At 43.0% G+C, this 27,878-nt stretch overlaps 1 protein-coding gene across 1 annotated transcript in view; it reads right to left on the minus strand.

Annotated features, from left to right (window-relative positions):
* Positions 1 to 1,221: 1,221 nt before the first annotated feature.
* The window catches only part of FBXO36 (F-box protein 36), a 94,706-nt gene continuing 68,049 nt past the window's right edge, over positions 1,222 to 27,878 (minus strand). The window contains exons 3-4 of the mRNA XM_061148588.1: positions 16,697 to 16,869; positions 1,222 to 1,677 (exon numbers count right to left, since the gene is read on the minus strand). Coding sequence (XP_061004571.1) covers positions 1,489 to 1,677; positions 16,697 to 16,869 — 362 coding nt within the window. The 3' untranslated portion in view covers positions 1,222 to 1,488. The remainder of the gene's footprint in view (positions 1,678 to 16,696; positions 16,870 to 27,878) is intronic.

Raw genomic sequence — 27,878 nt, forward strand, 5'->3', positions numbered from 1 at the left:
CCTATTCGCTGTGTGGGTACTTCATTGGTATGAGCTCTCAGGAAGAAAACAATTGTTAAAATAACCCATCTCAGGGAGGTAGAGTTTTTCTCCCTGCAAACTGTACTGCTGCTTTTGCCCCTCTGCCAACTTGACAGAATACAAACTGTGCTTGGGTTTTCAACCTCCATTACCACAACCTCTGTGTGTGTGTGTGTGTGTGTGTGTGTTTTCCTTAAATGCTTATTTATTTCTTCAGGTCTCCATTGTGTCCTGAGGGATCTTTCTTTGTGGCTAACTCCCTGGCATGTGGGATCTTAGTTCCACGACCAGGGATCAAACTCATGTCCCCTGTACTGCGGGATGGATTCTTAATGACCAGACCGCCAGGGAAGTCCCAGCCTGTGTTCCTAAAATTCCCTGTTATACTTATACATGGAATCCAAAAAATACAACAAACTGGTGAATATTACCAAAAGAAGCAGCAGACTCACAGATCTAGAGAAGAAACTAGTGGTCGGTCACCAGTGGGAGGCAGGGAGGGGAGGGGCACTATAGCTGTGGGAGAGTGGATGGTGCTAACCGCTGGGTAAAAGATAAGCTCAAGGATGTATTGTACAACATGGGGAACATAGCCAATATTTGGCAATAACTGTAAGTGGAAAGTAACATTTAAAAATCTGTATAAAATATTTTAATAAAAATAAAGATCAAATACCCTCCCTGCAAAAAAAAAATCCCTGTTATAAAAGTGATGACATTCCAGATTCCTTGGGGGGAGCAGCATCTCTCTAAGGAATGTTTACAGGTTTATTTGACAACATAAAGTCCTGGGAAGTTGAACTCTGCACCCAGTCTATGAGCAGAATATCTAGGCTTCTCTCCAGCCACGTCCCAGGGGGCCAGGTCAGAGGCTGTCCACGTGGGGGACACACACCTGGCATCCCTGGGCCACAGGGTGGGGCCCCTGAATACCAGCTTCGAGGAGCAGAGTCGGGGAGGCAGCTGCCCTCATGGGAGCACTCCCCCCTGCTCCGTGGCCCCTGTCCCTTCATGGCTCCCTGTGGGCACACTCAGCCACCTACTCATGGGTGGACTCAGGTGACACAACACCAGGAATAACTCCAGAAGCCCACTTCCCCGTTTTCAACACCTAGATAAAATACATCTGGAATCAAAACCTGCCAATAATCATTTATTGTTTCCATACAGCGGAAGCGTCTTTTCTAACGGGGCGGCAGGACATGGGTGCCTCCTGTCCTGGCAGCAACCCCCTCCCGCCCCCAGTGGTGCCAGGGTCACGACCTGACCCTCCCTGACCTGTAGCCGAGACTGTGGTTCAGGCAAAAGGCCTGGCAGAGGCAGGCATGGTGCTGCGTGTGTGTGCAAATACTCTGACTCCTTGAATCAGCAAAGCCTTAGCGTTTAAGGAAAGGCAGCGGAAGAGGTCTGACACAGAAGGAAAACACAGCCGTGCCTCCAATTCCTCAGCAGCGGGAATGTGTGCGTCTAGGGCTGACTGCTTCGCTGGCTTCCCTGCCGCTGCTTCCTCTTGCGGAGGTGCCGCTGGAGCTGCAGCTTGTTGGTGAAGTACATCTGTCTCCAGCCCATGTCCTGGGCCAAGGCTTGCATGTCGGGGGTGATGTGGTCACAGGAACTCCGGACAATCTGCTCCCACAGTTCGTCTGACGTGCACAACTGTGGGTGGAAGAAGTCAGAGGGCAGTGACATCACACGCGGGTTAAGGGAAAGTCATTCACTCCCTCATTCACTCAGCGTCACTGTCCAAATCCTGCTGCCCGTGAGACCTGGGAGGAAACACCACGGATGCCTGGAGAGGTGCCAGTCATGGTTCCAGTTCCTGAAATTTCCTCTGTGGGGAGAGAGGCAAGCACCCAAGTATCTAAAGGACTGAGCGATACTTGATTAAGGGAGTAAACCGAGTCCTGATCTCATTTGAGAAGCGAAATGCCAGCTAGTTATAAATAGTGCCCATACAACATAACATAGTTAGTTAATGCAGATAGCCTGGTAGGGTGAATTTCCGATTAACCACTTGGCAGAGGCTGACAATGTGTGGTTGACCCATCTTCAGCCAGAGCTGCAGGAGCGTTGCTAACTGCTGCTCAGGTGCCTTCATGTTAAACCCTGGCTTAAGTCCCCTCTGGCTTCCCAGGTGGCCCAGCGGTCAAGAATCTGCCTGCCACGCAGGAGACGTGGGTTCGATCCCTGGGTCGGGAAGATCCCCTGGAGTAATAAATGGCAACTCACTCCAGTATTCTTGCCTGGGAAATCCCATGGGTGGAGAAGCCTGGAGGGTTACAGTCCATAGGCTCACAAAAACGGTGCTCACGACTTCGGGACTAAACAACAAAAGATAAGTCACCTCTCCCCCAGGGTTGTTCAGCGGATACCTTAGTTCACTGCAGGCTGCTCAGTAGTGAACCGCATCGAAACAGACAAGCAGCCCTTGGAGACTGCCAACCGGCACACCTAAAATTTACACACTCTTGGGCCCAGGGTCCTGTCCACAAGTTTCTCTCCAAGTCCTTTGCATGCTTGACATCACCCCATGCAGCAGAGTGGCCTACAAGATTCAGTCTGCTCACTGAGCCTGTAGGCACAGGGCAAGGAGAGCTGTTCTCTGGAATACCGTCCCCGGGATGTCCTTCTGCTGTCTGGTCCTTTACCTGAGTGCCAGGAGGTTAAGGACAGACAAGACCCCTCCAGCCTAGTATCTTCACAAGACCATTTTGCCCTCCCTCAAGCTCAAAGCTGCCACAGTTCAGCTCCCATTAACCAAATATTTCCCACCAGGACTTTTCCAATTGCTACCATCATTTATGACAATGCTGTTCATCGGTCTCCTGCTACTAAACATTCTTACCATGGAGATTTCCTGACCCCTTGCTGCCATGCCCCCAAATCCTTCTTAAAGCTTCCGTTACATTTATTATCTCTGACCTTAGTGATGGCCATGGTTTGTCTTTTGGTGAGTGTATGCAAGACCAGGAGCGTTGAAAGGTGCTTGGATATTTGATGTTGCACAGTGATAACTCCAGCAGCAACCCAAAATGTGCTCGAAGAAGGGTCCCGTGTGGGCCCCAGGACACTTCCTGGCTCCACGCTTCCTGTGCCGACTGGGCACTCAGGGGAGTTCGTCGCCAACTTGATTCCCCCTTTCATGGGTTCCATCCAGTGGTCATCACATGTGAAAATCCAGCAGTGGGAAGAACAGCAGGAGTTCCCTAGTCATCCAGTGCTTAAGAATCTGTTTTCCAATGCCGGGGACTCGGGTTTGATACCTGGTTGGGGACCGAAGATCCCACATGCTGAGGGGCAACTGAGCCCATGCATCATGACTACTGACCCAGTACGTGCTCCTCAGTCTGACCTCTAGGTTCTTCTCCACACACAGCCTTCTTCTTGCATTTAAACATCCAAACAACAGTGGCAGCACAACACACTCCACCTAGTCCTCCCACGGGTGAAAACGTGTCTATTCTTTGCCTTCACCGCCACCCCACTCCTGCCACATCCCAACAGTCACTGCATACCTCTGGATGAGGCTTCTTCCTTCCAGTTAACCCCAGTTCATCTCTGTATCCTAGAATTATAAAGTCAATGGGCACCGACTTGCCCTACTTAAAATACTAAACGAAAGGGAAAGAGGAAATATCGGTTTATGTACAAATGCATATATCACTGGGTGAGGAAGAAAATACAGGGAGCTACTACAGTCCTGGATTCTGAAAGTGGTCACCAGTTCTTGTGATTTTCTCATTCTACTACCTGTTCCATTTTCCTTTTGTCCTCAGCCAGCACCTGAAGTGGTCAAGATTCTATACCTACTGATGTGGTCCAAACCTTCTCCAATTCCTGCCAGGTGTGAGCACATCTTGATCTTATAGGTAGAAGATATTTTAGTTTTCTTAATTAGGTTTTGCCATTGAATGTGCCAGAAGGCATTTGCCAGAGGAAATCCCTGGTGGTCCAGTGGTTAGGACTCTGTACTTTCACTTCAGGGGCCACGGGTTCGATCCCTGGTGGAGGAACTAAGATCCTCAAAAACCACGTGATGCAGCCCAATTTGAAAAAAACAAAAAACAAAAGAACAGAAACAAAAAAACTCAGCTCACTTGCATAGATGGTCTGAGTCCTAGAAATACTTCTCTGTAATTCTCTTGTGAATCAGCAAGTCTATTTTTCTCTGGTAAATAGGATTAATCACCTGAGTCAATATAGTAATGCTCATTTGGGTAGTTTTTTCTTTTTTTTTTTTTTTTTTTGCCTGTTTGTCCAGTGGCATTAGAAGCCCCAGGTAGACTGGGAACACTTTTAATTTCTAGTTTGGTGGAATCATTCTTATTCTTTGCGTGAATGTATTGATTCTTTGACCATCAACATTTCTAGCCTAGTAGCAGCCAAAGTTATGAAGAAGAAAGCAACATTTTTTTTCACATTGGTGATTAGGCGTGACTCCAAGAAAGCGTTCTCCTATGTCCATCCTTCAGTTGTAGCTACAGAAGAAAGAGGACCACATTCTACTCAGTGACTGGGAGCATGTATTACCTCCTGTCAGACTGTGCTCCAACCTTCCAAAGTGTCCATTAGCTGATGAGATGAGGGAGTAAGCGCCTCCAAAAAGCCATTCCCTCATTCCCTGAAAACAACTGTTTCTAGATAGTGGAGTATATGCTAAGAGTGGGAAATTTTATACTCATTATCTTATGTACTTATGTCTATTTGTTTAATAAGTGAATTTATTTATTTCAGAAAAAAATAATCTGAAGCAATCTTGTGTGGGTTACCATGATGGAAAAATAAGGCATTCGGTCAATTTATACATGATGTTGCTGAAGGAGCATGGTGTGCCAGGAAAGCAGACCCAGACCCAGAATAGGAACCTCACCCAAGGAAGACACGTCGCTGCTTCCTCCATGGTGGAGAGGGTCCAGCGTAACTGACCTGGCGGTGGTGTTTAGTTGTCAAGTCATGTCCGACTCTTATGTGACCCTATGGATTATAGCCCACCAGCCTCCTCTGTCCATGGGATTTCCCAGGCAAGAATACTGGAGTGGGTTGTCATTTCCTTCTGGAGGGGATATTCCCGACCCAGGGAATGTACCCGCATTCCTTGCTTCTCTTGCATTGGCAGGAAGAGTCTTTATCACTGGCGCCACCTGGAAGCCCGTGTAACCGACCAAGCACTTTGTTAATGACTGGACCCCCACCACCCAGAGTACCTTCCTGGGGGTTCAGCATTGCCCCTCCTGTGACAGTGGACAGATTAATCTTGAAAAGAGGAGACTCATGTGGTTGAGTCCATGTACAACTTCCATCCTTGCCACCTGGGCACTTGGTTTATGAACCCAGTGGGAGAAAGGCGTTAACTGACATGCACAGAACAGACCACCTCATCCATCTCATTACTGAAGATGTCCTCAGCACTGAGTGCTCTTTGGTGAACAGTCACATGGGACACAAATATCCTGATTCTTTGGATTATTCTGAAAAGTCGATCCAAATACCTCTTTCCCCAAATTCCACACTAATCTCTAAATCTTGTTCAAGACCATCTAGGCAAAACATCAGGCTTTGCCCCACAGGAATCCAAGAGCTGTTTCTCAGCAGCAGAACAGTTATCTGCAAAAGCATCCATGGCTTTACTCTAAAAACCTAAAAGATATGAGCTGTAATTTTCCTGATGACACTAGGATCAAGATAGACTATAGCCATACAGGCCATAGACACTCTAAGCACCAATCTGCTGGATCGTAAGGAGCAAGGGATTCATCTGCTTACCCTGCATTCTGGACCAGCTGCTGGGCCCCACTTAAATCTGGCAACTTTATGGGCTACTTGGTAAATGAATCAGAGAAGCAAACTCAAATGTGTTACCTTGAAAACTAAAAAGATCCACAAAGAACTGTGTTGCTTTCTTAGGATGCATCAATTCAGTCATTTCCAATTCTTTGTGACCCTATGGACTGTAGCCCACCAGGCTCCTCTGTCCATGGAATTCTCCAGGCAAGAATCAACTGGAGTGGGTTGCCATTCCCTTCTCCAGGGGATCTTCCCAACCCAGGGATAGAACCTAGGTCTCCTTCACTGCAGGCAGATTCTTTACCATCTGAGCCACAGGGAAGGCCTTTTTGAATAGCAAGTTAAAATAAGGCAATGGATTCGAGATAACACATGGAGATGGCAGGTCTCTCAATTTTTGAGTTCATCTCCAACTCCTTCACATACACATATCTTACCAAGGCACCTAAGGTATCTGCTACCCTTGCTCAGCAGCATGATGTCATCAGTGTGGACTAGCAAATAAGAAGGTAATGGGATCAATATTTCTGTGATGTATGTACGACTCACAGCTGGAGAACCGACGTAGTACTAAGGCAAAATGATGAAAGTGTGCTGCCATCCTCGCCAGGTGAAAGCAAATCTACTGTGGCGTTCCTTCTAGAAAATCCAGGAAGATATAAGGAGGGTGTGTAAAAGGTAGTGGCAAGGCAGGAGGTGAGAAATGGTCAGACTGTAGATATATTTTGAAGGCGGGGCTCATGTGACTTGCTAATGAATTAAATGAGAAGCAAGAGGAAAAGGAAGAATTAAAGATGAGCTCTTTGACTTGGACAGCTATGTAAATGATATTTAGTTACAAGACAGTGATGCCTCTAATAACCTGAGTCCCCAAGGGACTCCGGAGGCCCTGTGGAGCAGCCTCCAGTGGGTATGAATCATGAAAGAAATGAACATCTATTATTCTCTCAAACCACTGGAGCTTTACGGTGGTTTGTGACCCCAAGTCACAGTCTCTAACCTGGTCTATCCTAATATAGTGAGTAAGGAAAGCTTTTGAATTTTTCTAGTGTTTGATATGTAACTGCAATTTAAGGAAGACTACAAGCTTTGACTCCACAAGATAATGATGGGGGTCCTTCTTGTAGTGAAACTCATTCAGGATGGATCACCTTTGTGGAATCCCATCAATGAAATGAGAAAGTGGTATAGACAAGCCATCTTCTAACTTTATCCATTCTGTTGGCACAAATGCCTGGAAAATCCCATGGACAGAGGAGCCTGGCAGGCTACAGTCCATGGGGTCACAAGAGTTGGACACAACTTAGCAACTAAACCACCAGCCAGTACAAATTCCAAAACTTGGTTCAGCAGAAATGCTGTTGTTGTTGCTTAGTCATTCAGTTATGTTCAACTCTTTGCAATCCTATAGACTGTGGCCCAGCAGGCTCTTCCATCCATGGGATTTTCCCGGCAAGAATACTGGAGTGGGTTACCATCTCCTCCAGAGGATATTCCTCACCCAGGGAATGAACCCAGGGACTTCCTGAGGCTCCTGCATTGCAGGCAGATTCATTACCATTGAGCCACTGGGGAAGCCCTGTCATTAGAAATGACTCAGAGGTAAATATTCTAAAGATGTAGTAAAAAGTGTATACTTTCACAAGTATATAGTAACGTAGCAGGAAGGACAGGGCTTCCTTGGTAGCTCAGATAGTAAGGAATCTGCCTGCAATGCAGGAGACCCAGGTTTGATCCCCGGAGGGGTAGATCCTTTGGAGAAGGATCCACTCCAGTATTGTCATCTGGGAAACCCCATGGACAGAGGAGCCTGGTGGGCTACAGTCCATTGAGTCTCAAAGGGTCGGACACAACCGAGCAACTGAGCACAACTCACACAGGAGGAAGGACAGCGAAGACTGCGGCTCTTCTGAGGCTTGAGGACCTTTCTCTGCCTTACTGCTCACGGATGCTCCCATGTGACCTGAGGAAAATTCTTTCAAGGCCATGGCCTGTCATTGTGGGACCTACCTGCTGCAGCTCTTGTCCAACTGAGTGAAAAAACACATTCGCATACTTAACTCCATCTTGTAAGAGACAGAACATTTTCCTTATGTTCTTCAGGTACCAAGGTAAACAAGGTAACCAGCAAACACAGTTGATTTGAGCACTGGCCCTGACACGTAATAATCAAGTCCTCCTGGACATTCTACTTATTGCTCCAAGCCTGTCTCCATATCCGATCTTGCATTTGGTCATTGAAGGAGCAGCATAAGATGATTTAAACACACTGGCCACCAAGTAAGGCTGCCTGGGCCCAGCACCTGACTCCATTGCTCATTACTTGTGTGCTTTACCTGAGTCTCTATTTCCTCCTTGATAATCAAGTCTGGGTGGTCTCTACCCATCCATCCCACAGCTCTGTCTGAGGACTGCACTGGATTATGTACATCCAATGCTTAGCACATAGTAGGTATTCAATAAGTGGTACTTACTGTGATTACATGGAAATGATGTTAAACTTTTAGTGCTGTGAAAGTTACTAGGGGTAACACAGATAAAGCACATGGAAAGATGTAATTGATGGGCAGGAAAGGGAGACGGAACAGATGCTACTTCACCCATTTCTGAGAAGACACTGGAAAGAAAGGTCCCGTGGGCACCTAGCTACTGGGGGGCCAGTTCAGTCACCATGGTTGGGAGTCTGGGGAGGCCTCCCAGCACCAGGATTGAGAGCTCTCCCACCATGTGACTGTCTGAAGGTGATCTGACCGTGCGCCTGACTGATGTCCCTCACCATGGACCCACCTGATGTGTGGACCCACCTGGTCACACCAGCTGCCACTACCCACCCCACCCATAACTTCAGGAGGTCAAGCAGTCCACTCTCACCACCCCTGGCCTGGCCTTGGTGGGGTCCTGCTTTGCTCCCATGCATTCTGCTTTCTTTCTGGAGAAGGGGAAAAGCATGTAAGCATTATCTCTGTTCATGATACTATTATACTCACTTTGGAGCAGAAAGCAGGCTATAGTCTTTATTTTCATACTTCATGCTGGTCTCAATGCATTCCAATAAAGGAAAAGAGTGAATTACAAACAGAAATGAATAGAATAATAGGGCATCATCATTTAAGACCCTTTCTGCATAAATATTAAAGGCAAAAACTATCATATTCACATCGTGAACATTAATGTTAAACAGCAATACTGAATCTTATGATACTGACAACTCTCCAGACATTTTGATGTTAGGCAGGTCATTCATTGTTTTATCCCACCTTCAAAGTCTTTCAAGGTCCAGTTTCTCTACTCAGATTACAACATATTCTAAATATAAACAGTAAAGGAAAACTCTTAGACGATTTCTTAGTATTGAAAAAAAAAAAAGATCGGAACCTCCCTTTAAAAATATGAACTCTAGATGATTATTTCTTTCCCAGCACAATACATTTCAGGGTGTCAGTGTATCTTATGTAACAGAGATCATTGGAGAAAACGATGAGGTTTGGGGGGAAAGGAAGGAATTCTTAGAGCTGAAATTTCCGCCAGTGTAACTTCATTTATGGCTCATTATATTTCATAAGGAAAATATTTAGTTTTGTTTTGCATTATAAGTTGGTCCACAAAATACCCCCAGCCAGGACTGCCAAACCCTGGGGCTCTTTTGCTTGATACATGTCAGGGTGCAAAACACAAAATACCCATCTTGACTGTGATTCCAGCCACTTGGATCCAAAACGTAGCTGATCGTGGATTTAGCTCCCCCCGGTGGTGGTGCATGAACTTAACATACATAAACTATGCAGAAGTTGTAAGGGATCCTTCAGTTCAGTCCAGTTCAGTTCAGTCGCTCAGTCGTGTCCGATTTTTGTGACCCCATGGACTGCAGCACACTAGGCCTCCCTGTCCATCACCATCTCCCACAGTTTACTCAAACTCGTGTTCATTGAGTCGGTGATGCCGTCCAACCATCTCATCCTCTGTCGTCCTCTTCTCCCGCCTTCAATCTCTCCCAGCACCAGGGTCTTTTCAAATGAGTCAGTTCTTCACATCAGGGATCCTAGGACTTATCTATTAATAGCTAAAATCGTTCCTTGCACAGTGTGAAAGTTAAGGCTGAGAGAGGATAAGGGTGTGACTGCCCAGGGTTCATGGTGGGGAGTCACTGAGTGAAGAACAGAACCCAGCTCTCTGGCCTCCAGCTGATTTAAACGCCCACACTCTCTGTACACAGTGGAGATGCCAAAACAACCCCGTCACCCTCACCCCAGGCTTCCAGCCTTTCAGAGTCTCATGAGATATTTAATCTGCAGAGTTTTAGTAGCAAGTGGTCAGATTCTTGTCCTGGGTGCTTAGAATCAGGTTGTAAGTAAATGCACTTGCTAGGTCCACCAAGAACTACGCAATCCAATGCCCAGGGCCTGGGCTGGCTGGATCCACTGGCTGCCCAGGTGGCTTGCCTACTTGGCCAGACCTGGGAATCACAGTCATGGAGAATCTGGGACCATGAGGGAAAATCTGCTCTCCATGGGCTGAAACGTGACAGAGGAGGGACTTTCTTCCTCAGTGGTTTCCATGGGGGCCTGTTCCTGAGTTCCGGACAAGTCAAATATGCCCATTTGCTGGTCATGATCGTACCCCTACCTCCCATCTGAACCTCAGCATCCCCCAGGAAGTTCCCACGTGGCAGCCTTACCTCAGTGAGCCCGCCACAACCCTAGGGCTGGCCCTCGGTGTGACGTTCTGGTGTCCCGTGACACGGGATCCACCTTTCAAGGATCTGCTCATCTGAGCCAAGTTCCAATAAAGAGGAGGGAAGGTTAAGATGCTTAAGAATCCACCTGCCAACGCAGGAGATGCAGGCTCAGTTCCTGGGTCAGGAAGATCCCCTGGAGGAGGAAATGGCAACCCACTCCAGTATTCTTGCCTGGGGAATCCCATGGACAGAGGAGCCTGGCAGGCTACAGTCCACGGGGTCACAAACAGCCAGACACAACTGAATCGACTTAGCACACAGCACACAGAGAGACTAAACAGTAACAATAAAGAGGATGCCTCTATGTTGGTTTACCCAGAGAAATACAACCTTCCAGCTCACCAGACCTTTAGATGCTCATCCCTGGAGGCGCCATGGCTTGGTCAGCATGAAATCAGAGCAAGGCCAGGCAGCCAGATGGCCCTGATCACTGGTGGCATTAAGTGTGATAAGTGGAAACTTACAGACTTGGCTGTGGGCTAGCACCACGGGCTCTCCCAGGCTCGGACTCCCGCCCACCCAGAGTTCCCACACCCTCTGTGTCTCTCATGTGTCTTTATGCTTCCAAGGCAAACTCAATTTTGCAGAGTCTGGTCTGGCCATAGTCTGGGGAGTTATTTATAAATAGCAGAGGGAAAACAATCTAATGTCTATCATTAGGGATCTAGTTTTAAAAATTACAATTTGTCCATATAACAATAACTTAAATCACTTTTCTAAATTGAAGATTTATATGTACAGACATGAAAAAGTATTTAAAATATGTTTTAAATAAAAACACTGACAGAGAAAAATATATAAACTGCTACCATATGCTTTTTAAAAGAGTGTGTATATGTATATATGCTCACACATCTCACACACACACACACACACACACACACTTACATGTGCATAGACTCTCTCTGGAAGGACATACAAGACACTGGTAATATGATTGTAGCTGGAGATGAGAATTAGAGGAATGAGGATCAAGAATGGGAGGGAGAAATACTTTTTACTACACATTAAAAGATAATTTTTTTTCAATTGTCAACCTGGTTATTGTAATGCAAATCAATTTTCTTTTTCAAAAATAAAACAAAATTGACATAACACAAAACCCAACCAAGGGAGGGGCATTCAGGAGTTAAGAGTGGTGTGTCAGGAGTTAAGAGTGGAGGACATTCCTCCAAAAGAAAGTGTTAGTCGCTCAGTCGTGGACTCTTTGGACTCGTATGGACTGTAGCCCACCAGGCTCCTCTGTCCATGGGATTCTCCAGGCAAGAATACTGGAATGAGTTAACATTCCCTTCTCCAGGGATCTTCCCAACCCAGGGATTGAACCCGGGTCTCCTGCTTTGCAGGCAGATTCTTTACCGTCTGAGCTGAAGGGAACAACGTAAGAAAGGCCTAGGGGCACAGAGAGCTGAGCATGCAGGACAGTGCAGACAGTCTACCTTGCCGGGGCTGTGGGTGGGAACCGGGGCTGGGACACCGTGGCTTGAAGTGCCAGCCAAGACTTTGGATCTCATTCTGAAAATGGGGGGACATCACTAAGGGTCACTGAGCAGGGCAGTGACATGACCAGTGTGTATTTTAGAAAGCCACCTTCAGCCCGCACGAAAGGTTTAGCCAATGAATCAGCGAGCAAGCCACCAGGAAGAGACCCGCCAGAGAATCCTGGAAGCAGAGATGGGTCAGGGAGTGGGAGGCCTCATCCTTTGAATGTGACAACCGAGAGGTTACTGTGAATGAGGCCAGAGATATTAGGAGGTGCGGACAGAGGAGAGATGAGAGAGGAGGGGTAGGCGGACAGAAGACCAGGGATACCCAGAATTCTGGATGTTATACGACCAGTGAAATTTTTAGAAATCAAACAAAACAACAATTAAAAACCAAAAGAAGATGGCTCACTTTGTAAAGTAAGGGTAATTTGCTACAATTATCATGTTTTAATACCACTGTTTTATAAAAGAAGGGATATTCTAAATCTCCCAGAATGGTCATTTACATTAAACAAATTTATATTGTTATCACTCGTGTGTGTGTGTGTGTGTGTGTGTGTGTGTGTGTGCGCAGTCACTCAATCACGTCTGACTCTGTGCCCCTATGGACTGTAGCCCCTCCAGACTCCCCTGTTCATGGTATCTCCCAGACAAGAATACTAGAGTGGGTTGTCATTTCTTCCTCCAGGGGATCTTCCCGATCCAGGGATCAAATTCACATCCCTTGCATCTTCTGCATTGGAGGGCGGATTCTTTACACTGTGTCACCTGGACACACCCTTACTGTTCCCATTTTCTCAGGGATTATAAAATTTCAGTTAGATGAATGATGATGGTTTGCTGAATGTGAACTGACATGTAAATCCTTTTTTTCCCAAACAGGGAAGGGAAGAGATTGAATAAGAATAGAGCCAAGAGGACCTCCCATGTGGTCTAGCGGCTGGTGACTGAGATTCTGCACTTCCACTTTGTGCGTGCTAAGTTGCTTCTGTCGTGTCCGACTCTTTGCAACCCTAAGGACTGTAGCACACCAGGCTTCTCTGTCCATGCGATTCTACAGGCAAGAATACTGGAGTGGGTTGCCATTTCCTACTCCAGGGGATCTTACCAACCCACGGATCAAGGCATAAATTCAATCCATGGTTGGGGAAGTTCCATATACTGTGCAGTGTTGGAGGCCAAAAATTTTTTTAATAAGAATATAGTCAAGAGTTTTTGTTTTATGAAGAATGAGACTGATTTGAGAAAAGTCAATATACTGAGAGGAAAAAACAACTGAAAGATTTATAAATAAGAACTAAATGTCACATAGGATCCCAGATTGGATTGTGGAACACTGAAAGGACGTTGGTGGAAAAAGTGATGAAATGCAAATCAAGTTTGTGGTTTCATTAATAATATTGTAGCAACACTAACTGCTGAGTTCTGATAAATGTCCAGGTTAGGGGAAGCTGGGTGAAGGGCATATTCAAACCTTTTGCATTATCTTTACAACACTTTTATAAATCTAAAATTTTTATAAATAAAAAGCAAAAATACATGTAACAACAAGTACACAGAGGAAAAAGGGCTTCCCTGGTGGCTCAGTGGTTAAGAATCTGCCTGCCGATGCAGGAGACATAGCTTCCATCCCTGATTTGGGAAGATCCTACATGCTGCAGAGCAACTCAGCCCGTGGGCCACAACTATTGAGCCCGTGCCCTAGAGTCTGGGAGCCACAACTACTGAGCCCACACTCCACAACTACTGAAGCCCGTGCACCCTAGAGCCCTCGCTCTGCAATAAGAGAAGCCCTCCCAGCTCAACTAGAGCATAGCCCCCGATCACTGCAGCTAGAGAAAAAAGTCCGAGTGCAGCAACGAAGACCCAGAACAGTCAAAATAAATAATTTTTTTTTTTTTAAAGTAAAAGCAGATAAGTGACAACCTGAAATCCCTCCGGCTAGACTTTGGCACCAGGGGGCAGGTGGCACTGACCTGGAACAGGAAGGAGGCCTCCCTCCCTGGGACCACAGGAAAGGGTGGGACAGGGACATGAACAATTTGCCAGTAAATCTGCCCCCAGTTCAGGATGACGAGCTCCTCGGGGTCAGGGACTGACGGATGCACATGGCTACCTGCAATGTACAGAAGGGTTTTTCCTGTGTTGTCAGTGCTCAGTAAATGTTCATTGATAATAAATCAATTCCATGACTTAAAAAAAAAAAAATGCCCCCAAAAGTTTGAAATAGAAGACTTCTTAATAAAATAATGTAATAACTGATGGGACAAAACCAAAATGAAAGTAGTTTATCAATGAAGGGGGAAATAGGCAAACGACCACAATATTCAGGCTGACGACAGAAATGAAAGGTTAATATTACACAGAAAGAAAAAAAAGCAGCAGCCTTGGATCATGTTCCATCTTGGAATAATTCTGCTCCTCAAGGATTCTGAGGGCTGAAATCAGCAACCTAGAAAAGCCTTACTTTAGAGCTCTGGGTAAATTACGGAGGCTATTATCAAGATTGCGCTAAAGTAATGGCAGGACACTGAGAGGGAGAGGACTAGCAAGTGGAAATGAGCAAAGCCCGGAGGAAAGACAGCTGCTCCGCGTAAGGAATTGAGTCCACGAGCCACTGCAGCTGCTGTTGATTTTCTATCAAATCCTTCCACTGACTCTCAGGACAGACCCAGGCCCCGGGAGAAGCTTTTTGTACATTCCCATTCCTATATTTTATTCACTTAAAACTCTCCTTCAGTGGTGATCATCTTGTGATATGTAGAAACAGCAAGTCACCATGCTATGCACCTGGAGCTAACAGAGCATCGTAGGTCAATTACATATCAATTAAAAAACAAAAAACCAAACAGCAAACAAACAAGAATCCTCCTTCCTTTAAAATATGAACAACCAGCTTCCTAGCAGCAACAAGTACAAAACTCTTAACTTTAATACCTTTTTTTAAGTGGAAAAAAATATACAGTATGATGATTATTCATAATACTTGCTTCTGGTGCTCCATTTTATGGTGGGGGGGGAATCAAGTATATATGTTTTTGTACTAAAAAGGGGTATATAAGTAATACATACTGTATAACTTAAAAATTAATATATAAAAATGAAGAAATTTTATTGTATAACTATGGAAAAAATGTTGACTTTTTAGATAATAAGATTATGATTTGAATCACCTTGGGAGATATTGCACACTCTCTTGTGAATGGACATTGCCTTGGTACATTACAGCTAAATACTGAATTAGGGTTCTTCAGTTGCAAACAACAGACTCCAACTCTGATTAACTTAAGCTGATGATGATGATGATGAAAGTCGCTCAGTTGTGTCCGACTCTTTGCGACCTCATGGACTATATAGTCCATGGAATTCTCCAGGCCAGAATACTGGAGTGGGTAGGCTTTCCCTTCTCCAGGGGATCTTTCCAACCCAGGGATCGGACTCAGGTCTCCAACATTGCGGACAGATTCTTTACGAGCTGAGTCACAAGGGAAGCCCAAGAGTATTGGAGTGGGTAGCCTGTCCCTTCTCCAGAGGATCTTCCTGACCCAAGAATCGAACCGGAGTCTGCTGCATTGCAGGCGGATTCTTTACAAACTGAGCTATGAGAGAAGTCCAACTTAAGCCCCAAAGCATACTAAACTGTTTCAGTCATGTCTGACTCTTTGTGGCCCCATGTACTGTTGTCTGCCAGGCTCCTCTGTCCATGGGATTCTCCAGGCAAGAATACTGGAGGTGGGTTTCCATGCCTTCCTCCAGGGGATCTTCCCAACCCAGGAACTGGACCTACATCTCCTGCGGCTCCTGCATTGCAGGCAGATTCTTTACCACTGAGCCACCAGGGAAGCCCCATAATGGAAGGATAGTATGTGTGTGTTTAGTACACAGCAGCAGTCTAGAATGAATGGCTGAAAGGGCAGGAACCAGGATCTAGGGAGAGGAACTAATAATAGTTGCATCAAGGTCCTAATGTTTGTTGCAGTCACCACTGTGTTTTTCCATTCCTGTGTCCTTCTGCTGAGAATCCAGAGTTAGTAAGAGAGCTTTGATGAGCTTGGGGCATGAGGCAAAAAACAGGGCACTACAATGAACAGTGCCTGAGAATCACCCATAGTAGGAGGACAGGTAATTCCAAAAAGGGCTCTTACTGGAAGAAATGGAAGTGGATGGGGAGTAATGACTACTTCCCTTCTTCTCTTATGCCACCATGCCTCTGCCTAGTTCCTGCCTGGACTTGAAATACCCCTCTGACCTGGAATGTCTCTAGCTGGCCAGACCACATGACAAACTCCTATTTTCCCCTCAAAACCCAGATAAAGTAACCCAGTTCTGTGAAACCAGGCAGAGGAAATCACTTTGTACTCTTCGGGCCTTTTCACATTTCACTTTGTTGAATTGCTAACACTGCATTATAATGATTTGTACTTGTATGGCTCTCTATGAGACTGTAAGTTTCTCAAGTGCAAGAATAATGTCCTTTCAACTCTGCTGCTTCTGTGCCTAGAACAGGATCTGTCATAAAAAGAGAATTCAACAAATGCTAAATGCTTGCTGAAATAAATGTAAACAACAAACCACTTCTATATTTAACAATAAGAAAACCTGAAACAAAATTAGACAATTTTGAGGAAGCACAAAGACAATTCTGCAGAGACACAAAATAATTTGTTACCTTTGCAAATCTACGTGATGTTTGAGAAAGCCTGGCAATGTCTTCAAGATCCAGATAAGAAATGATATTCAGCAGCAAACTGTCTGAGAGCCGTTCAAGGAAGTCAAATTTACCTTCACACAAATTGAAGACATAGTCTAATATTCTTGAACCAAATATTAAGGCAATTTGAACTGTAATTCAAAAAAAGCCAACAAAACAACATGGTTATCATGTGCAGTCACATAAAAACTATGATCATTATCAGTAACACAAGCTTTGGGGCATTTTTCCCCTGAGAGTGACGTTAGATTTGCTGAGTCATTCCTACTTTCATCAAGCTGTCTCTGGGACCACTGGTATGTATTTACGAGGCATTTGTTTCCAACAGCTGCCTCTGACCTGAGATCAAAATCTTTTAGGTATATTCAGTATTGAGCACAGTGATGGACTGAACCAAATTCCAGTCCAAACAACTGACTTAACTAGTCTTCATGTCATCCCCATCTTCATCCTCCCAATCGCCAAGACTAGGTAGAATGCTGGTCCACGTCATTTTTTTCTACCCCTCTGCCCCCAAATTGGTGTGAAACACTTTAATAGTCCTTAATTTTGATCGATTTTTGTTCCGTTCTTGTTATACATTGTTTCTCTACCAAACTTCCTTCTTCACCTTCTTTCATTCCCGTGAAATTGTGAATTATGAGTGGTTAAATCCAGGGGGTGATTTTTTTTTCCTTCCTTTTGCTTATCTGTATTTTGCAATCTTTTTTTATCATAAACTTTGTTTTACCAATGTAATTTTTTTCATAATCTAGAATGAATGGACGGGAGGAAGAAAGTGGGGAAGAAGGCTACCACCCTTTTGTGAGAAAGAAAAATGGGGCTACAACAGAGGATTTTATGCATGTGGATCACAGCGGTTCGAGCGCTGGGGACTTTGATTCTTGAAGCTCATTTTTCACTTCTGCCTCCAAAAGCACCACTATGTCTGGCCTTTCTAGAGAACTTGTCTCAGAACAGACAGAATGGTTTCTCTACAGGGGACTAAGTGTCCAAATTTGGGGACACTTCCTTCCAAACATGGAACATTCCTTCCAGGGCAAGTGGGATGAAGCTGTCAAGAATACCGGGCTCCTTGCATAAGCAGGCAGAGCAGTGATCCTAGAGGTTGCTGGCTCTCCAATTTCAAAATGGATGTAAGGTGAGGGCTATGTTTATGTAAAAGCTCTGATTGTGCTAACCTGGAAGAGCCAGCCATATAACATTTCTCTCCCAAACTGGTCAGTCCAGCTTTCTAGAGGCATTAAGGGTTTTAGTTGCTTCTAAACTACAAGTGCTTCTAATTCAAAGTCCTTCTAAAGTTCAAAGTTTTTCTTGGGAGGAAAATAACCCCTCAAAAACTCATCCTCACAGGGTACTATTGTGAAGAACCCCTGGCCCACCAGCAGAATAAGGAAAAAGAAGTGCTTACTTATTGGAAAAACAAAACCTTTAGTGTAATAAATTTCCTTAAAATAACTGGAGATATTCGAACATTTTAAAATGCCAGGAAAGCATGCTCAAAGTACGTGTCCAGATGTACTTTAGAAAGTCTCTACCAGGACTTCCCTGGTTGTCCAGTGGTTAGGAATCCTCCCTCCAATGCAGGGTCTGTGGGTTCAATCCCTAGTCAGGGAACTAAGATCCCACCCATGTGCTGTGGGGCAACTAGGCCCACAAGCCTCAACTAGAGAGAAGAATGCGCACTGCAACGAAGATCCTGTGCGCCTCCACTAAGACCCAACACAGTCAAAATAATAAATAAGCACTTTTTTAAAAAAGATAGTCTCTACCAATAAGGTCTTTTAAGTTAAAGTTATAAAAGATATAAGATATAAAGTTATAAAAGTTAAAAGTTAAGATAAAGTTGTAAAAGGACATATAGTCCCTAAGTATGTAATGGGGTAGTTTCAAATTATATAGGTATGGGCATACTTAGAAAAAAATTTTGTGTATGTTTGTGTTTTTTTTTTTTTAATAGCCAATAGGTCACCAACCGTAACTTCTTAAAAATAAGGAAAACGAGGTTAGAATAAACCCCATTTTGAAGAGTAAAGTCCATGCCTTCATGTTGGACTGTGTGACAGCCAGCCTTCCAGAGAGACCCTGCGTCTCTCCTCCTGGACTCACGCCCCTGTGTGTTCCCAGGCCATGGTGAATGAGGGCTGGCCTAGGTAACCGAGAGGAATTGCAAAAATATCCCAAGGCTGGGTCACCGAAGACATTGGGGCTTCTGTCTTGCTGTCCTGGATCATTCGCTCTCAGAGAAGTCAAGGGCTATGACCTGACACTACTCCACAGCACCGTGGAGAAGTCTGTGGGGAAGGAAACTAAAAGAGCCATGTGTGTCTGTCCCCATGCAAGCCATGGCGGAACTGGATCCTCCAGCGCCATCCAAGCCTTCTGATGACTGCGGTTCAGACAACATCATGCAAGACCCTGGAGCAGAATGGCTGAGCTATGCTGCTCCCAAATTCCTGACCCTACTGTCTGAGTTAATAAACGTTTATTATTTTTTAGGGCTTCCCAGGTGGTGCAGTGGTAAAGAATCCAGTTGCCAATGCAGGAGACACAAAAGGAGAGGGTTTGATCCCTGGGTGAGGAAGATCCCCTGGAGAAGGAAATGGCAACCCACTCCTGTATTCTTGCCTGAGAAATCCCATGGATGGAGGAGCCTGGTGGGCTACCATCCATGGGGTCATAAAGAGTCAACACAACTGAGCACACACACACACACACACACACACACACACACACATTGTTTTAAGCCATTGGGTTTGGGGGTAATTTATTACACAACCATAGACAATAAAGATTTAGGTGCCTGCAACTGTTGTGGAAACCTAGAATGTGGGAATGGCTTTGAAACTGAAAAGTAGCAAAACTTTGAATGAGCTTGAGGAAAGTATGCTGTGAAAGTGCTGCACTCAATATGCCAGTAAATTTGGAAAACTCAGCAGTGGCCACAGGACTGGAAAAGATCAGTTTTCATTCCAATCCCAAAGAAAGGCAATGCCAAAGAATGCTCAAACTACTGCACAATTGCACTCATCTCACATACTAGTAAAGTAATGGTTAAAATTCTCCAAGCCAGGCTTCAGCAATACATGAACTGTGAGCTTCCAGATGTTCAAGTTGGTTTAAAAAAAGGCAGAGGAACCAGAGATCAAACTGCCAACATCTGCTGGATCATCAAAAAAGCAAGAGAGTTCCAGAAAAACATCTACTTCTGCTTTATTGACTATGCCAAAGCCTTTGACTGTGTGGATCACAATAAACTGGAAAATTCTGAAAGAGATGGGAATACCAGACCACTTGACCTGCCTCTTGAGAAACCTGTATGCAGGTCAGGAAGCAACAGTTAGAACTGGACATGGAACAACAGACTGGTTCCAAATAGGAAAAGGAGTATGTCAAGGCTGTATAATGTCATCTTGCTTATTTAACTTAAATGCAGAGTACATCATGAGAAATGCTGGGCTGGATGAAGCACAAGCTGAATCAAGATTGCCGGGAGAAATATCCATAACCTCAGATATACAGATGACACCACCCTTATGGCAGAAAGTGAAGAAGAACTAAACATCCTCTTGATGAAAGTAAAAGAGGAGAGTGAAAAGGATGGCTCAAAGCTCAACATTCAGAAAACTAAGATCATGGCATCTGGTCCCATCCCTTCATGGCAAATAGATGGGGAAACAGTGAAAACAGTGGCTGACTTAATTTTGGGGGGCTCCAAAATCACTGCAGATGGTGACTACAGCCATGCAATTAAAAGTTGGGTTGCTCCTTGGAAGAAAATCTTTGACCAACCTAGACAGTATTTTAAAAAGCAGAGACATTACTTTGCCAACAAAGGTCTGACTAGTCAAAGTTATGGTTTTTCCAGTAGTCATGTAGGGATGTGAGAGTTGGACTATAAAGAAGGCTGAGCACCAAAAAATTGATGCTTTTGAACTGTGGTGTTGGAGAAGACTCTTGAGAGTCCCTTGGACTGCAAGGAAATCCAACCAGTCCATCCTAAAGGAGATCAGTGTGAGTGTTCACTGGAAGGACTCAGGTTGAAGCTGAAACTCCAATACTTTGGCCACCTGATGCTAAGAGCTGACTCATTTGAAAAGACCCTGAAGCTGGGAAACATTGAGGGCAGGAGCAGAAGGGGATGAAAGAGGATGAGATAGTTGGATGGCATCCCCGACTCAATGGATGTGAATTTGGGTAAACTCCAGGAGTTGGTGATGGACTGGACTGAACTGAACTGAACTGAACTGAACTGAGGAGAGTGTTAGTTAAAGTCTGAAAAGCCTTCAATAAATATTATACTGCACTCACAGTTACTCAGTCGTGTCCGACTCTTTGCAACCCCATGGGCTGTAGCCTGCCAGGCTCCCCTGTCCATGGGGATTCTCCAGGCAAGAATACTGGAATGGGTTGCCATGCCCTCCTCCAGGGCATCTTCCCAACTGAGGGATCAAACCTAGGTCTCCCACATAGCAGGCGGATTTTTTACTGTCTGAGCCACCAGGGAAGCCCAAATATTATACTAAGTAAATAGAAGCCTGACAGACTCTGACGAGGCTTTACAGGGTAGGTTTAAAGAAAAGTGAGGAAAATATTATGTAAAAAAAAAAAAAAAAACTGGAGAAAAGGGAGGAAAAATCTGGAGGAAAGGGAATTCTTGCTATGTAGTAGCAGAAAGTTTTGCAAACTTCTGAATGTACACTGTTCTACAATTTTGACTTTGAAAGCACATGCATGTTTTCTATAGTCAAAACTCAAAACAGAATTTCTTAAACTTCTTTTAAAGATTCTATTCTTAACTATAAAAAATTGTAAGGTGATTGGGAAGAGTTTGAGCAAAAGATATGTAAGACCATAATGTAGAAAATATTAAATATAAATAAATGGAGAGAAATACCATGCTCATGTTGGGAAGACCAAAGGATCACAGTTCTGTCAAATACCTAGAAAGTTACTCCAAATCCAATTAGAATTTCAGCAGGGAGCTCTGCATAGATTTACCAGCTGGTCTTAAAGCTCAGAGGCAGAATAAAAAGTCAAGAACAGCCCACGTAAAGAATAGAATGACGGGCTTCCCTGGTGGCTCAGTGGTAAAAGATCTGCCTACCAATGCAGGAGACATCAGTTTGACCCCTGGTCCAGGAAGATCCAGGAAGCCCATGCGCCACAACTACTGAGCTTTTGCTCTAGAGTCCTGGACCTACTACTACTGAGCCCATGCACTGCAACTACTGAAGACCACACGCCCTAGAGCCCGTGTTCCATGAGAGAAGCCGCCACAGTGAGAAGCCCATGCACTGCAACTACTGAAGACCACACACCCTAGAGCCCGTGTTCCATGAGAGAAGCCGCCAGAGAAGCCCGTGCACCATAACGAGAGAGCAGCCCCTCCTCACCGCAACTAGAGAGAGCCTGCACAATGACGAAGACCCGGCACAGCCAAAAATAAATAAATAATTTTTTAAAAGACTAGGACATCTCTGGAGGCTCAGTGGATGGGAGTCTGCCTGTCAACGCAGGGGACACTGGTTTCATTCCTGTTCCGGGAAGATTCCATATGCCTCAGGGCAACTAAGCCTGTGCCACAACTTCTGAGCCCGTGCTTTAGAGCCCTCGAGCCACAACTACTGAGCCGACATGCTCCAACTACTGAAGCCCATGCACCTAGAGCCTGTGCTCCACGACAAGAGAAGCCGCCGCAATGAAAAGCCCATGAATGGCAATGAAGAGAAGGCTCCGCTTGCCACAACTAGAGAAAGTCCACTTGCAATGATAAAGACTCAGTACAACCAAAAAATTAAAAATAAATACATTAATTAATTTTTTCAAAAAAGAACAGAAGGAGGAGGAGGCAGATGAATTCATCTCCACAGGTAAGAGAACTTACTATAAAAACTGCAATTAGAGCAGTGTAGTTGGCGTAAGACGAATAATCGACCAACAGAATTAGATATCCTTATGAAATCAAGGTAGGAAAAGATTTATTATACAAAACAAAAGTACAAGTCATATATTAAAAGACTGATGAATTTGAACTCCATTAAAACCATAAACTTCTTTATGGGTAAAACTCATAAACAAGGTGAAAAGATAAACCAAAAAGAGTTGGAGAAATATCTGTAGCACATATAGCCAAACCAAAGAATTGGTATTCAAAATATACATGGAAAAGTTTCTACAATGAATACAAAGAAGGTAAACAACCAGACAGAAAAATAGACAAAGGAGATGAATTAGCAGCTCTCAGAAGGAAATTGGTCAATAAATATAAGGGGTATTCAACATCATAACTAATCAGGGGATTTGCACACCAAGCTTGGCAAAATTAACATGTATCTCTGATTACACTAAATGTTTGTGAGAATGTGGGGAAATAGCATCTCTCTCATAAAATGCCAATGGAAATATAATCTGATTTAACTTATTTGGAGAGCAGACTATCAATACCTAATAAAGTTGAAGAGGCACATATTTTACAACTCAACAAACACACCACGACATGCTTGATTTAGAGAAATGTTTACACATTGCACCAGGATAAATGAAGATTTATTGTTCCAAAAAAGTGGAAACCACCTAACTATCCTCAGTAGGGGTGATGATTGAGTGGACTGTGGTTTACAATATAAAATAACATAAGCCATTGAAATTAATGAACTTGAGATATGTATATATATATATTTGTCAACATGGATAAATCTAAAAAAGTGTTCAATGATAAAACAAAGCTGAAAATATAGTATATCACTTATGTAAAAATTTAAACTTAGAAAGGTAGTATTATTATCTACGTATTTGTGACTATTTATAATAAAATTTGCTTGGAAATGATACCAATTTCAGAACAGTTAGTAGAAGGGAATAGAGCAAAAATAGGTGAGGAGCAGAAATTTGACCAAACGTGTAAAATTTTAAATGTTTTTGAAAGTCATTAAGTAAATATGGGTCTCACTTCAACAGCATTTGTATTAAAACTGGGACAGTGAAGAGAAGATTCTTAGGGCCCTAAGCAAGGGTAACACAAAATTAAAACAATTCAAAAAAATTAAAGTCATTCAGAGTAGATTTTTGGATCACATGCAATTAAGCTAGAAATCAAGAAAAAAAGGAATAAAAAAATTCCTAACTATCTGGAACTCAAATAAGATGTTTTTAAATAATCTATGGATCAAAGAAGAAATCAAAATTAAGCTTAGAAAATATTTTACAATGAATGAGAATAAAGATGCAACATATCAAAGCTTTCCTAATACAGCTACAGCAACACTTAAGGAAAATTTAGAGGAGAAATGACTGAAAACAATAATTAAAGCTTTCATCTCAAGCAGCTAGGAGGAGAATAACAAATCAGACCTAAGAAAGGTAGGAGGAAGGAAATAATAAAAGAAAGGACAGAAATCAATAATAAAAGTAAGTAACAATAGAGAAAATCAACAGAGATAAAAGTTCGGTATTTGAAAAAACAAATAAAATGAATAAACTGCTGACAAAGTTGATCAAGAAAAAAGACAGAAAGTACAAGTTACTATTATCAAGAAATGAAAAAGAGAACAGCACGACAGGTGCTATAGACACTGGAAAGAAGAGGATGTATGAGTAACTTTGTCGTTCACTCGATAAGTCGTGTCCAACTCTTTGTGATCCCATGAACTGCAGCACACCAGGCTTCCCTGTCCTTCACTATCTCCCAGAGTTTGCTCAAACTCATGTCCATTGAGTTGGTAATGCCATCCAACCAACTTATCCTCTGTCGCCCTTTTCTCCTTCTGCCCTCAATCTTTCCTAGCAGCAGGGTCTTTTTCAGTGAGTTGGCTCTTAAACCAACATATTTGATAATTTGAATAAAAAGAGGTAAATGTGACAAATTTTAAAATCTTTTGTTAGTGGTGTTGGGTATCTATAATATTATCTTCTGTTCTTTTCTGTAGCTTTAAGATATTTCTGAATTTTAAAACTTTTAAAGGGAAAGGCATAGAACATAATGTACAAGATCCTTCTTTTTGTGTTAACATATTTTGTATATATGCATAGACCATTTCTTGAAGGGTATATATGAAACTGTTAGTGATGGTTGTCATGGGAACTGGGAACTTGGGGCCAGAAGAGAACTTATTTTTATCCTATACCTTTTAAAACTGATTTATCTTTTGTTCCACTACATGCATTTTATTTGTGTTTTTTTAAATATCTCGAAAGTTAGGTAATAAAAACTTGTAAAATATGAGAGCTTTACTTAGATCTGTCTTCCCTGCTCTGTAGCCCAGAGCCAGGCTCCCACGCTTCTATCTCTTGCTCCTCTGCCTCCCTCTTCACCCAAAGAACCTGATCCCAGTTCTGCAGAAATTCTAGAGATTCAGACTGAAGACAAGCAGCAGCTATTTAGGGAAGACAGAGAGAAGAGTGGACTAAGAGATGGTAGATCGGCACGAGAGAATGAAGTCCCAGGTCAGCGGTGGGGATGTGGGCCTCGAGAAAGGACCTAGAGAAAAGGGATAAGGGACCCATGGAATGGGGCGGGCTCGGCTTTGAGAAGAAGGTAAAGACTATGTTCTTTTCCACCTTCAGATTCCAGGTAAACCAATATTCCTAGGATCGAGAATTCAGGCCAATATTTTAGGATATTAGTTTTTATTAGTGTTACCATTTTCCTTTATAGTCCCCATTTCAATCATTGTCCCACTCTCCCCATAAATCATCTAAATGTCTAAAGAATTTCAACACTTTGACATCTAAACCCTGTCTCCCACATTTCCTTTCACATGCAATAGCAGAAATAAAAAAAAATCCAGAAAATATGGTTATTGAGGCCATCTGACTTTATCACAGGGATTTCTGTGGATCGGCCTAAATACCTAACCACAACTTACAATTCACTGAAGATCTAAGCAACCAACTTAAAACTGGAGATAAGTCAGAAAACAACTTATTTTTAGGTTGGATTCAACCTCAACACATGCATGAATCAGCAGTTTCAACTGAGGTTCTGTGGGCACACCTTTGCCCTAAACTAAATTTTAAAAAGTATTTCTGATAGCTAATTTTCTGGTTGTTCCTATCTGTTTAGCTTAGCGAGAAAAAAAAAAATCTATAGCTATTTCCTCAGATTTTTAGAGTCCTCAGAGGTGGGAAAAAAATCCAACTTCATAGACAAATGGGCAAACAGTACAAACAGGCAAATTACAGAAAGAATGTAAGTGGCAATTAAATATGATGGGATTTTTACTAGTTATCAGGAAAATGCTAATTAAACATACTATTTTTACCATCAGACTGGAACAGATTAAAAAGAGTAACAATATTTAATTAGTGATGGCAAAGGTATAAGACAACTCCTATATTCTGTTGGATGGACATATTAATATTCAGCACTTTAATATTTAATACACACTTTTTGGGAAAGCAATTTGTGAGTGTAGCTGAGACTGCCATCTTATGTAAGGCGTTAATTACTGAAAATGGAAATATGGTGGTATCAAAATATTAATGTTGTCTCATTTCATGAATGAATTTTGAAATAATGTAAATTACTCAACTTAAAATTCTTTCAAAAATAGCATAATTATAAAGTTGGCATAATTATAGGGGTCAAATGAGTTGTAGACGGCCTTTGTACTACCTCCTTGACAGTGCTCCTCAAGCTGGTTAACAGAAATACCATCTCTGTCAAGTTAACTTTGATTCACACAAGGTTTTCAAGAGTTCACCCCTCAAATAAAATATTCCATACCTATCAATGTAAATATCTTTGGACTGAGTAATTCCATGACTAAGAATCTAGGTTAATGACAGTCTCACACAACTGAGCAAAGATACATATGTCCCAGAATGTACCTAAAGGCTTTTGAAAATGCCCACTAATTGGAGATTGTGTATTTGTACACTGGAACACCATATAGTCTTAAAAAAGACCAAGGTACATCTTCATACATGCTAACAGAAAAATGTTCACAATATATTAAGTGCAAAAACAAATTTATGAAGTACAAATTATATTTTTGTAAACAAACACACACAAAATCCAAAGCAGAAAGAATTCAAATGTAAATAAAGCTATTATAGTAGTCATCCCTGGGAAATGGAACTTGGAGGAAGAGAAGAATTTTCACATTTACAATTTTAGAAACCTGTAATGGCTAGAATTTACTGAGTTCTTCTCATATGCTAGGCAAATTCTAAGCACTTCACTCAACTAAACTTCATAAGGACCCTATGAGGTAGATGTTATTATATTTCTGGAAACAGATATAAAGAGATTTGCCCAGGTTACATATCTAGTGAATCTGGAATCAGAATTTGAACAGAGGTAGTCCGTGTTAAGCAACACTCTTAATTGCCATGCTAACAGTTCTCTATACTTTGTAGTGTACAGGTGATTTTTAAAATAAAAAATATATAACTTTTGTCTTTTACATATACAAATCTGGGGACTTCCCTGGTGTTCCAGTGGTAAAGAATTTGCCTTCCAATGCAGGGGACATGACTTCAATCCCTGGAAGAGGAACTAAGAACCTAGATACCACTGGGTAGCTAAGCCTGTGTGTGGCAACTTCTGAGCCTGAACACAACAAGGACCCAGTATGGCCAGAAAATAAAATTTAATTTAATTAAACATTAAAATTTTTAAATAATGATAATAATAAAGGCAACAGCACCTAGCATATGTGCATAATAAAAGGATATTACATCTCAAAAAAAAATACAAATCTGGGGAAAAAAATCAGCAACGATTTTGATTTTACAATTTAGGTTCCTGTGACACATATCATTGTGGTAGGCAGAATAATGGGCTTCCCAGGTGGCACTAGCGGTAAAGAACCCATCTGCCAATGCAGGAGACATAAGAGACCAGGGTTCAATCCCTGGGTCAGGAAGATCCCCTGGAGGAGGGCATGGCAACCCATTCCAGTATTCTTGCCTGGAGAATCCCAAGGATAGACGAGCCTGGCGAGCTACAGTCCATAGGTTTGAAAGAATCAGACATGACGAGTGACTTAGCACGCACACAGGCAGAATAATGTTACCACCCTTCCCCTCCTTCAGATGTCCTATATCCTAATCTCCAGAACCTGTGGCTTTACATGGCAAAAGGAATTTTAGAGACGTGATTAAGATCTTGATAAAGGAAGACAGCCATGAAATT

The sequence above is a fragment of the Dama dama genome, chromosome 8 (genome assembly GCF_033118175.1).
Source record: "Dama dama isolate Ldn47 chromosome 8, ASM3311817v1, whole genome shotgun sequence".
In the NCBI taxonomy this organism is placed as follows: Eukaryota; Metazoa; Chordata; class Mammalia; order Artiodactyla; family Cervidae; genus Dama; species Dama dama.